Genomic DNA, 12,390 nt, shown 5'->3' on the forward strand with positions numbered 1-12,390 from the left:
CTTCAGCTGCAATGGAGCCTCGGTCTGCCTTACCTGATTTAAGGCCACAACCCCAAACACACACACACAACATGTACTTCCATTAAAAAACTGACTATTCCTCACTGCCTCTGGATATGTCATACGATGCTGTCTCTTCCTTTAGTCAAATGGTGCCACAAAGCTCTTTTATACAACATTCAACTCACCACCCCTTCATTAGGTAACCAGTCTGTCTAATGTGCAGCATTGTTCTACACTGAAACATTTCAGAAGTTTCTATTCTGTTCTTGTCTGTAGTGTTAAATGTTCGCATTTTACTTTCGTATAAAGCTACAACACACACTAATACTTTGAGAGCAGACGACCAAGTCTCAAATTTGTATTTAGGGTTAACATATTTTTCTTTTTCAGAAAAGCTGTTCTTGCTACTACTATTGCTAGTCTACATTCTTATATCCCTTTCAGCCTTAACAATATCAATTTTCTCTCTCTCTTTTTTTAGGTTACTGCCTAATGACTGTTCTGAAAATCTAATTTTAACAAGAATGTTTCATCTTATTCTAGGCTCGTTTTCCTAGTGTATTTTTACAATTTCTCAGCTTAGTCTAGTCTGCATTTCAGAGCAAATACAATATAGCCAGAGTCTGTATCTGCTTCTCAAAATATTTTGCAGTGTAGAGCCTTGTTTTTAAATCTCTGTTTCACCATGATATAAACTAGCCAATGCGCATAAGATGCCTGTCATCTCGACTGCAAGTGACACGAGGCCATTAGGATCCAGCACGGCATTCCGTATTACCCTCCCGAACCCACTGATCCCATATTCTGCTAACAGTCATTGGATCTCGACCAACGCGAGCAGCAATGTCGCGATACGATAAACTGCAATCGCGATAGGCTACAATCCGACCTTTATCAAAGTTGGAAACGTGATGGTACGCATTTCTCATCCTTACACGAGGCAACACAACAACGTTTCACCAGGCAACGTTGGTCAACTGCTAATTGTGTATTAGAAATCGGTTGGAAACTTTCCTCACATCAGCACGTTGTAGGTGTCGCCACCGGCGCCAACCTTGAGTGAATGCTCTGAAAAGCTAATCATTAGCATATCACAGCATCTTCTTCATGTCGGTTAAATTTCGCGTCTGTAGAATTCATCTTCACGGTGTAGCAATTTTAATGGCCAGTAGTGTAAAGAAAAGAGTAACATTCATTGCTCACAAAAGAGTTTACAAAGATGGATATGGTGTCTGCATACAAATTTGCTATGTTATGGCATCATCATTTGGCTCAACATGTGAGATATTGATACTCTGGTGGTTACAAGAAAACAAATAAAAGCTCTAAAAGCAGCCACTGCTTGTCATCACTGTCACCACTGCAATACTGTGCAAGAGATACTACCAGTATTCTACTCCGAAGACAATTATCTGTATTCTTTGTTAATGTCTTATGTTACTTGGGTATAATTTACAGGCAGTAAAATACTTACAGGAGCAGCAACTCAGTAATTACGTGCTGGACTCTATACCCCAAACTTCCAGGTTTAAGCACCACTACTTTATTTACTAATGAGAGTGCCACTTCTGACAATGCTTTGAGGAGATGAAAAATGCTGATTTGCATTACAAAAAAGCACTGATGAAGATAAATTGTTCTTCTGGCCTATTTCTGCTTTCCTTTAATGCACACAACAGTATACTGATATTAATGAACCTGTCCCAAGGCAATAATTTTTCACTCCTTGCAAAACAAAATCAAGACTATGCATTCATTCTTACTTGTTTATTGTATTTGCAGAACATGATAAATATGTGCTTACCTTATTGTACAAAAATATGTTAACTGATACAACATAAAATTTGGTGATCACACAGCAAATAAAGATAACAAAATGTTTAAATATAGCGAGACCTTTAATTTTATAATCAATGTACAAATTTTAATAAGTGCAATGTAACAATGATGCAAATCTAAAATCAGTTTTTCTTTGAGAAAAAGGAAAGAGCATGATCGCTTTAAGTTTATTAACAATTGTTCATATCTGTCATGTTTCAGAAATCTTTATATTTAAAGCTGTATGCTACGAAAAAGAAAGAAAAAAATATTACTTTCCCTTTTGATTTAATATGAAAAAAATGTGAAAACATTCGCAACATTTCTTACGCACCACATGCTACTTTCTGATTGACTATAGTGAAATTATATGGAGAAAACATCATACAAAATGAACATCAGATCTTTAAAAATAGTCTGCATGAGGTTTAAAAATACAGGAATGGGCACTGGGAAAGGCTATTATTATATTTTCATGCCTCCTTAAAATAAAGGAGCACTGTACAAAATTATACGTAAATATGTGATTATACAATCCTCTCACATGACTTAGTAAACGAATAAACAGTCTCACATTGTTCCTTGGAAATATTTCATCATGTCTGTATCAACACCATGAGAAAAATGGGCTTTTATTCTGGAAGCGCTGTGTGAAGGTATCACTGAAGGAACGGAAACGTGATGTTGTTCCTACATGTCCCTTTGACCTGAAAATAAATTAAATGTCACAGTAATGGGTTCTGTACACGTTTTATATACTTTAAAATAAACTAAAGATCTACAGATAAAGTTCAAGTAATGTTGTCAATGACGTATCAAGAAATACCACCAATGGGTGAGATTTCTTAAATTTATTTTAGCATCATTTCGTCCAAGAGTGCTAGTTTAACAGAAGAGCTTCTGTGAAGATTGGAAATTAGGAGGCGAGGTACTGGCAGAAGTAAAGCTGTGAGGACGGGGCAAGAGTCATGCTTGGGTAGCTCAGATGGCAGAGCACTTGCCCGCGAAAGGCAAAGGTCCCGATTTCGAATCTCTGTCCAGACACAGTTTTAATCTGCCAGGAAAGTTTTATTTTAGCATGTGTACCACTCAACAACTTCCTGTTGAACCAGTTCCTTCAAAATTCAGTAGCAGAGTTTTACAGAAACTAAAGACAGTAGCAACAATTTCTCCGAACTTTCATCAGCAGGATTGGGTTACTTCTTAGACTGATATATCTATACTACCAACAAATGGTTAACACTATCTGTTGACTATTGCTTCACTTCAAACTGAACGAGACAACAGCAAGAAACCAAATTACCTAGCACATACAAAATCTGGAACAACCCAAAAACACAGCTCACTTGCAATGACATTTTGTCCGCGATTCTTCAGCATCTCCTACTGTAGTCGATGAGATTGTAATTCTGAACTGTATCCCAGAACGTTATTCTGTACGCATTTGGTCTTTTCTGTAAAATCAGTGTGAAGACTGAATGTCATTGAAGTTAAAGCAAAACATCATGAAGGTCATGGTGCAGTGTGTGGATTTTTCAAGGCACCACATTTGTCAACTATTGCCAGTTTCAAGGGCTTTTTGTAAGACCAGCATTTGGTGATATTTCACCACTCCATGGTATGATGGTTGCAGCTTAGTAGAGGCAACATTCTTGTCCCATTATTTGCAAATTAGGAAGGAGATAATTATGATTGTGTTGTAATGTAAATGCAGAATAGTTTTTGCAGCTACACAACAATGTGACTGACATGTCTATGTTTTGATCAACATTTTGATGTTAACACACTTCTCTGTCATGGAGAGGAGAGAAATTGCAGGAAAGTCCCAGCTTCACAAGCTAACTCTACAAAATGTCCAGTTGCAGCATGGAATCAGCCACCAAGTATTTCATCATTTGTAATAAAGAAATGACATGTTGCTCAAATGTAATATACAGATAATGTTAGGTTTTTCCCCTACTTTGATTGAACATTGCTGTCAAATAAATCTAGTTACAGTGTATTTGCTTGGTAATTGTCTCATCATTAGCTGCATCAAATTCCTGTGCACGAACTCATCCTTGTTCATAGACATTCGTCTACTTATATGAGTAATTTCCTCACCCTGCCCTTCCTTGATTGGGGAAAATGTCTTCCTTTGTGTGGACACAGTTTGTGAAAGAGGATGCAGGACATAGATTCTTTTAACTACCTTCACATTCTTCCACAGTATTCCTTCCATTTTCAGATGTTGACTGGTTAAGTTCTCAGACTATCTATCTAACCAGCCACATACAGCCGATAGAGAAGAACAAGTACTAAAATGATCATGGTGCAGTACTCTGAAGGCACAGAATGTTAGAAAATCTTTCAGAGACACAGAAAGGAAAAAAAAAAAAAGAGAGAGAGAGATATCTGACTGAAGGAATGAAAGTAAGTTATTTAACAATTTGCTATAAGGCCACTTGACATTCAACATTATCTCATTGTGGTAAGTACACAGAAAACTAATTGTTATGTCAGGAGAACCAGCCTCTCCTTTGGTTGCAGCAATTACTGACAAAAAAACCAGAAAGGATGAACAACAATTTATCATCCCTGTGTCTGTCACAGAGATATGCTTGTGCACAAACTTTCAACTTTCTTCCCTCTAAGCTTAAACACTTAGTGAATTGAAAATATCCTTTCAAAACTTAATGAAGATATTTCTTCTTGAATAATTTATTCCATTCTATTGAGGATTCTGTGAAAGGGAACTTACCAATGAAAAGACATAACTACACAGTTTAAGATTGTTAGATGTTAATACCAGTATTTTATGTAGATCAGGCTATTTTTTGTCACCATATAATGTTAACACGTATTTTTCTAGTACAAGTACTGCTATAACAACTGCTCTGCAGTACGACGATAAATGTGCCCGCCTACCACCTTTTCTACACATAAATTCAAGTGTGAAGATAATAATCATTTATTGTTTTGTTTATAATACTATACTATCTGTAAATATGTTGAGTCAAAATTGCAACTGAATATACATGTAAACATATTTAAGCATAATCTTGAATCATTATACACCCATGATGAGCTTATAGCTGTATCAGCGATGGTCAAAGACATCTACTGTGGCCTCAAATGTCTTTACGTGAAGTGGGAGATTAACGCAAAGGCTCAAAATAAGCAAAGAAATATTGGAAACCAAATAATTGTTAATGTAAATCTAGCATCAGTCTTTCATGAGTACAGCCCTACCTGATTTCACTGAGTGCTTTTTGACCTAGCAGTTAATCTGAATGTATTACATAAGATACAAAGACCTAGGACCTTCATGGGCATGTGTAGGCTATTCATTCTCACCCTTTGTGCAATGGACATGGATGACAAAATTTTCACATTTTTTTTAATTTTTGGGAAAAGTGATCAACTTTATAATTGTACATGAAACTGCATTAGCAATCGCTGTTATCAATCAATCCATCATTTAACATTTTAAACAGCTCTTGGCGGAATGTGGAGGATATATTTAACATAAATAAATTAAGTTCTGAATACTACAGTACATTGAAACTTCATGGCAGATTAAAACTGTGTGCTGGGCCAAGACTCGAACTCGGGACCTTTGCCTTTCAAAAGGCAAAGGTCCCGAATTTGAGTCTCAGTCCAGCACACAGTTTAAATCTGCCAGGAAATTTTGTATCAGTGTACACTCTGCTGCAGAGTGAAAATCTCATTCTACCACAGTACATTATCTGTACAATCGAAAATGACAGTAATATTCATTTTCATCATGAGATTATGAATTTTGAGGAAAGAACCAAAAAACTTAATGTTGAGGACATTAGAAGCAGAGTACAAGCTTGGACTGGGAGAGGAAATTGCCATGTCGTTTTCAAAAGAATCAATCAGGCGTTGCCTCAAGTGATTCAAGGCAACTGTGGAAAATCTGATTGTGTGATGAAAATGTAAACCCCATTTCTCTCCAATGCAAGTCCACTGCTTTAACCAATGTGCTGTCTTATTCTGTTTAAGGATTTTTAAACAGAAGGCCAAAAACAGTGTGGAGGATGAGGAACTGTAGGACTTATCAATGGTAACTCAATGTAATAAAGCTGTTCCACTCCTGAATATTGCCTGAGAAAGCAGGAAACCACAGAAAAAAAGGAAGTCCACAGCTCTCTAAATATGACAACCGTCAGTATCACCCTATAAATCATGCACTTGGCTCACCCATAATCTTTATCTTAACGTTACCAGTTTCAGAAATGGAAGGTTCATTAGCCATATTACACAAAAATCAAAACCACAGACACGTCAGCTTGTTTATCGTGTCATTTAGAAATTTCCCTTTTTCAATGAACCACAATTTTGGTAACAGCTCATACAGTAACACTACTGTAGGTGTTCTTCATCATAATTCTGCTCATACTGTTTCACTTATTTTACAAAATTCTCAGCTACTACTTGGGTTTTGGTTGCTTTATCAAACTAGTGTTGCTATTTCATGGCAGTTGTGGATGCGAATATTTCTATAAACCACTGCATCAATGCCTTGTGTAGTAGTATGTGTTAGGGGTATTTTATGGCCTTTGGTTTGTATTATGATAAACATAGAAATTTTTTGATTGACTAAAAAAACTGATACTTCAACCAAATGAATATTCCGTTCCTAAAGGAAAGGTTTATGAGAGGTAAAGTACTGATTATTAAGTACTGAAATTTAATGCAAACTTCTACGTCCCTTTTCTAAATCAATTTTTTACCACAAGTTAAATGAATTTCTTGTGCACAACATCTGTACAAAAGAAGTGATATTTTTATTTCCAGTTAAGTAAAACTTCTTTTCAAGGCATGCTTATGCAGTTGCCAGATTATTATGACTTGAGCCCAAATTTCCATGTAATGCATGCTGTTAAGTATATTTGTATATTTTGGCCATATGGTGAGCAACTGCATATTTTGAAGATTTTTTTTTATATACAGCTGCATGAATTTAGACATCTATAATGCACAGCATATTTTCTGGCTTCAGCGCATATTTACAGTAATTTGCATGACAGAAACTTTTATCGACATTTTTTCCATATGAATTATGCCAAAAATGCAAGACATGAGTAATTTTGCAAATTTTGTTACAAGTGAAAAACTTTATAGTGAGACTATAGTCCACGAGCTACATGGTGTAGATGAAATAGTACATCTAAAATGTCACAATGTGAATACGCTAACATTCACTATGAAAACTTGCAATTTTCTTAATCTATCTTTTATCAGAGTCTGAATAAAAACATTCGGAATGCAATTTTTTAGGTATGTATGATTGGCTGGTATTGCACATGATAACATAAATTGTAACTTTAACATCAGCATAAACAACAGCAACTGGAAAAAATACTAACCTTTCAACAATTACAGCTGGCATCTGAACAAGCTGCACAGGGCTTTTACCGTCCTTCAATGCTTGGGTCAAATTGAGGATCTGTCCTCTCATGACACTCATCTGCCTCTCAAATAAGTGACGATCAAACCCCTTGTCTTGCTGAAAACGCAATTATAGTTTTTAGTGAATGTATCTATACTTTCACTTAGCTTTCAATTCTGCTATGGTAGGACATATTATACTCAAACGTTTCACTTAAGAATGCTGTGAAAGCATGAATAAGCAAGTGGCAAATCAACTTAATGAACACAATCAACAAAAACTATGAACAATTTTATCTGTTTACTGACTGCAGTGTATGATTTGCATGACCACAAACAGTGGCACAGAAAATTATTTAGCAGATCAATTCCATTCTTTGAGAGGGTAAAGTAAGAAATGATTCAAGTTGTATGAAGGTTAAGAAAGTCAGTCAAAAGTAGTGGGAGATATTACTTTGCAGTGGTACACAGTAATCTTCATTTAGCTTTTGATTCCATTTATTTTACAAAGAAAGAAAATGGTTAGAAGAACGCCTGGAATTCAATACAGAATTTTAACCCCAAACAAAGAGAAAGCAGATGTAATCTTATTGTTTGTTTCCTTGATAGCTGTTTCATTTTGAACCATACACGAGTTGCAAGTAATTCCAACCTCTTCATGGCAATAGAAAAGTCATCCCAGGGAATCTCATTTAGCTGATCATTGTATTCAACTGCATTAAGATTCATGCTCTTCATATGCAACATCTTTTGCAAAGAGACAAAGTTTTTCCAAAACTGCTGAGTATATTGAATAAGATGTTTGCACAGTACTATTTGCTTTTAATTTCAGAAAATTACTTCTCACTGATGCCAAATGAGCCACACCACTTTCACCTTCAAGGAGGAAAAGGATGAGCTACAGCACAGGTCTGAGTGAATTTTCTAGTTTCAAGCAAGAAGGCACCATATCCATCCTTGCAAAACAATGAAGATAAAAGCAAAATGTGAATCTTATCATATGTAAGCATTTTTATTTGTTGCTACGATGGTTTTGAAATACATCAACAATGAATATCATGGTCACAAAAATGAAGAATTTAATATACAGTACAGCCTTTTTACGATGAACTCTGCGCCCTATGGTACAAGACAATATGTTGGCTATTGTGAAGTACACCACAACATCAAGTTATTACTAGCACATTTTTCCCCCTCAGAAAGATTCTTTGGGCAGATAATGTGAGCTCTCTGACACAGTTCAGTAGAACAAAATGGTAATACACTGCACTGTTACTCAAATTGTTTCCATCAAGGTCAAAGTTTTAGAAACTTGATGTTATGGTGTTAAAAGTCATGCGCCAACATACCAGTTTGAAATGAGAGACCAGAGAGGCCAGTGAAGAAGACATCCGCCACTTGCACGTTGACCAAACCCTCTCCAGGATGTCAACACGACAGCAGAGCGCTGCGCCCAACTAGCCGTGGCCAATTCTACAATAGCTTCAAGACTAGTCATTTCACTTGTATTAGGAATTGTATATACTGAAGAGTTTTCTTATTTGCATGCCGCCCTCTGCTTGCGAAACTTCTACATTGTTGGCAAAGTTGAGTATTTTCATTGTTCATTTCGTAATAAAACTCGTCAATATGATTTGTTTGAATGTTGTTTAGCGATCCGAGAAGGCAGGCTTCCTAGACTGCACATATCTGATATAAAGGCAGGATTCAACACTTGGCTCTTGAGATCTAAAACAGTGTTAATAAGATAGTGACTCTTGTTTTTGATCAAAAGGTCTCCTCAAAACTGTCTATGAGTACTTTGAAAGCAGCAATATTTTCAAGGGCTAAAAAGCCTTTGTCTGGACAGCTGAACAATAATTTGTACATAAGTCTTCCAAATGAGAGCCCAATGTCTCAACACTGTACCACACCAGCCTGTACAATTTTACTGTATTTAATTGTTGCTCCACTCATGATACAAAATACCTGTCCACACTACTTCACAGAACTCTGTCAAGATATCAATATATGTGCAGGCAATTTCCTAATTATCCCAACTTGTGAACAAACACACTCTCTCTCTCTCTCTCTCTCTCTCTCTCTCTCTCTCTCTCTCTCTCTCTCTCTCTCTCTCTCTCTCTCTCTCGCCCCTCCCTTCCTCCACCCTCTTCACCATCATCATCATCATCTCCTTTCCTTTTCTCCCTCCCCTGCACCCCCCTTCTCTATTCCTTATATGCTCTACTCTGTGAACTCCTTTTGTCTTGTTGTGCAGTCTCTGAATCATCTGTCAGAAGGCCTGATTCACTTTACTCTGCTACCTCTTCCTTGCCTTGTGCGTCCTTCCGTACCCCCTCCCCACCTCCATCAGTCCAACAAATACTTTCAATAATCGATGATCAATAATCAGCCACACAGCAGCTATGAAAGAGAGCATTTGGGTGTGTGTATGGTTGTGCGTGCGTAAATGTGTGTACTTTTACTAGGGAAAGACCAAGAGCTCGAAAGCTAGTGTGATTACTGTTGTCTGTTACATGTTCCTATGCTCCACTCAGAACTGCTGTTTTGTGAGTGGATGTTTTGCTTATTTTATGTATTGTTCCATCCAAGTTACATACTGTTACACATGAGAACAATTTTATGGTTAACACATTGGCATCAGCTGTACAATAATTATAAAAAGAGTGTTACCTAGCTTCGTATAGTACGAAGCATGTTATGAATGTGAGTTTATCAGAAATCCTTATGATTCAAATACGGAAGGCCTGCAAAGAAAGTTATGTCCATGGAAATGCTAATTTATCCAATTTGTAAATACACATTCTGAGGCAGACATGAAAGAAAAAAGCTGAGGAATTTGCTACAGTACACTTACTGTACACAGAAGATAACCTACTTTAAAGATAAAACTGTGTGTCTCATTAATACTATGGAATGTGTGTGTTACTTACACTGAGGTTCAAGGAACATTGGTCTCAAGAATAACTGCCAAAGAGAACAGGCTGCCACTTTTGATGACATCTTCAGTGAACTGAATATGGACAAGACATTCAGTAAGAAAACACTGTAAATAATCTAAGTCTGTAATCTGTAAGGCGGTTATGGTTAAGCTGTCAACACTTGAGGGGGTCCCTCACAAAAAACCGAGATATCAGAGGACAATGAAAGTTAGTGGAAACAAATGTAAGGACATGCGGAAGAGAAATAATGAATAAATTTTTGAAAGAAACACATTTTAATTTCCGCATGAGAGGGTCACATTTCTTGACTGCTTACCATGTTTATATTCCAGATTGTAAATGTTGCCCACTGTAATGACCATCTGCATCCACAACAGGCTAGAACCACAATAGAAATTGCTTTACAGCTGCTCAAAACACCTCCGGTGGTTGGCTACCCACCTTGCTATACTCCTCTTCAATCTCCAACAAGTGTTAAGTGTAAGTGTCCCATTAATAAACCTTGTCCTTCAGATACCCCACAGCCAGAAGTCACACAGATTCAAATCTGTGTAACGTGTGCCATTCATGCTGCATGTCTTTTGTTCTTGAAGTCAAGAGTTCTCCTGTCACCATACCAGTACCAGCACCTAATGGCAGGTCATGACACTAACACTACTAACAACACAATTTCTACAGCACACAGTCCAAACATCATTCTTGTTAAGTTGGGTACCCATATGGTATATAGTTTTCTGTCTACACTGTCTCACATACCAGAAGTTTAATTATAACCACGATGTACATAATGAAACTGAATTTTGAAAAATTTCCGCACTAGTGATAGTTCAGTAGAAGAATTACCTGAAGATTGCTGAAATTATAACTGGTGTATACTTCTGGATAGCGTGCAAAGTGCACCACGTCGATTTGGGCCACAAATGGAAGCGCAGCATTAATGAGTTTGGATACTGTGCAGTAGAACTGTTTATGGACTTTTTGAAAATATCTGTTGGATAGTCTATTTGAAAGACCCCCCCCCCCCCCCACAGGATGTACGAATAGAATGTTATCACCCAAAACACAAAAACAAGATCTCTATCAAGCAGGAGAATCACAGTATCATTAGATATGGGTTCCACAATAGTTCTACACCTGAGGGTGCACAGGAGGAATTAGATGGAGTACAATCCTCAAATTATTTCTACAACCTTCGTAATGAAAGATAAGTACACCAGACAAAAAATTAGTCGCTCCCAGATTATGTCAAGCTATTTCCATGCAACACCATATGTAAGTCTTCACAGTGCCCTCAATTTGATGCTGAAGAGTGTCAGTCCAGAAGTTTCCCCATGCATGTCATATTAAGCTGAAGCCTGTAATGGAACAACTGTACTTGACAACAAAATAGTACAATATTAAAATTTATACATAAATATTTTCTATCTGTTGTGATCAATTGATAAATTTTGTTACATACCCATACATAAATGGAATGTGGATATCTCTGTACCTTATGAAAGTAACAAGTTTCTGATTATTTATTAGTTAATATGGAGGAGTTGTAATAATTATTTTTGTAAATGTATTTTATTGCACAACTAAGAGGGTTTATAAAATAACTACTTGAATTTAAAAGTCATAATAACAACAGCTGCGAGCTGTGAGAGACTGCACGACAGGGACACACAGTGGTGTTGTGAGAAGCAAGGAGCACAGGACACCTTGAGGTTTTGAACTGAACAGTAATGTTGTCTATGGCTGGTGACAAAATGTTTTTTGTAGTATTAAGTGTGTTTCAACAACTATAAAGTGATGTGGCACTAATGCGCATGCTATTAATTGGTTGTCTGAAATTTGTAGAGCATGGTTGGGTTGTTTGGGGGAAGAGACCAAACAGCGAGGTCATCGGTCTCATCACATTAGGGAAGGATGGGGAAGGAAGTCAGTCGTGCCCTTTCAAAGGAACCATCCCAGCATTTACATGGAGCGATTTAGAGAAAACATGGAAAATCTGAATCAGGGTGGCTTGACGTGGGATTGAACTGTAGAGCATGGATGCAAGAATTTGCACACTAATGATGCTGAAAGTTATGGAGCTATGGCCACCAAAGTAGCAATGGCTTTAAATGGTGCTGTATTGGTCAACAAGTAATTAATGAATCAGAGATGTGAAAGAATAGTGCAACCTTGGTTTGTCGATTGCTCACCTAAACAACGCACACAACAATATACATCACTACATGGCAAG

At 37.0% G+C, this 12,390-nt stretch overlaps 1 protein-coding gene across 2 annotated transcripts in view; it reads right to left on the reverse strand.

The window, feature by feature from the left end:
• Nucleotides 1–1,882: 1,882 nt before the first annotated feature.
• Nucleotides 1,883–12,390, reverse strand: part of LOC126366000 (phosphatidylinositol 4-kinase type 2-beta) — a 37,594-nt gene continuing 27,086 nt past the window's right edge. For both annotated transcript variants that reach the window (XM_050008828.1, XM_050008829.1), the window contains exons 7-8: nt 7,197–7,336; nt 1,883–2,528 (exon numbers count right to left, since the gene is read on the reverse strand). In XM_050008828.1, coding sequence (XP_049864785.1) covers nt 2,429–2,528; nt 7,197–7,336 — 240 coding nt within the window. In that variant the 3' untranslated portion in view covers nt 1,883–2,428. The remainder of the gene's footprint in view (nt 2,529–7,196; nt 7,337–12,390) is intronic.

Source organism: Schistocerca gregaria, chromosome 4 (genome assembly GCF_023897955.1).
Source record: "Schistocerca gregaria isolate iqSchGreg1 chromosome 4, iqSchGreg1.2, whole genome shotgun sequence".
NCBI lineage: Eukaryota > Metazoa > Arthropoda > Insecta > Orthoptera > Acrididae > Schistocerca > Schistocerca gregaria.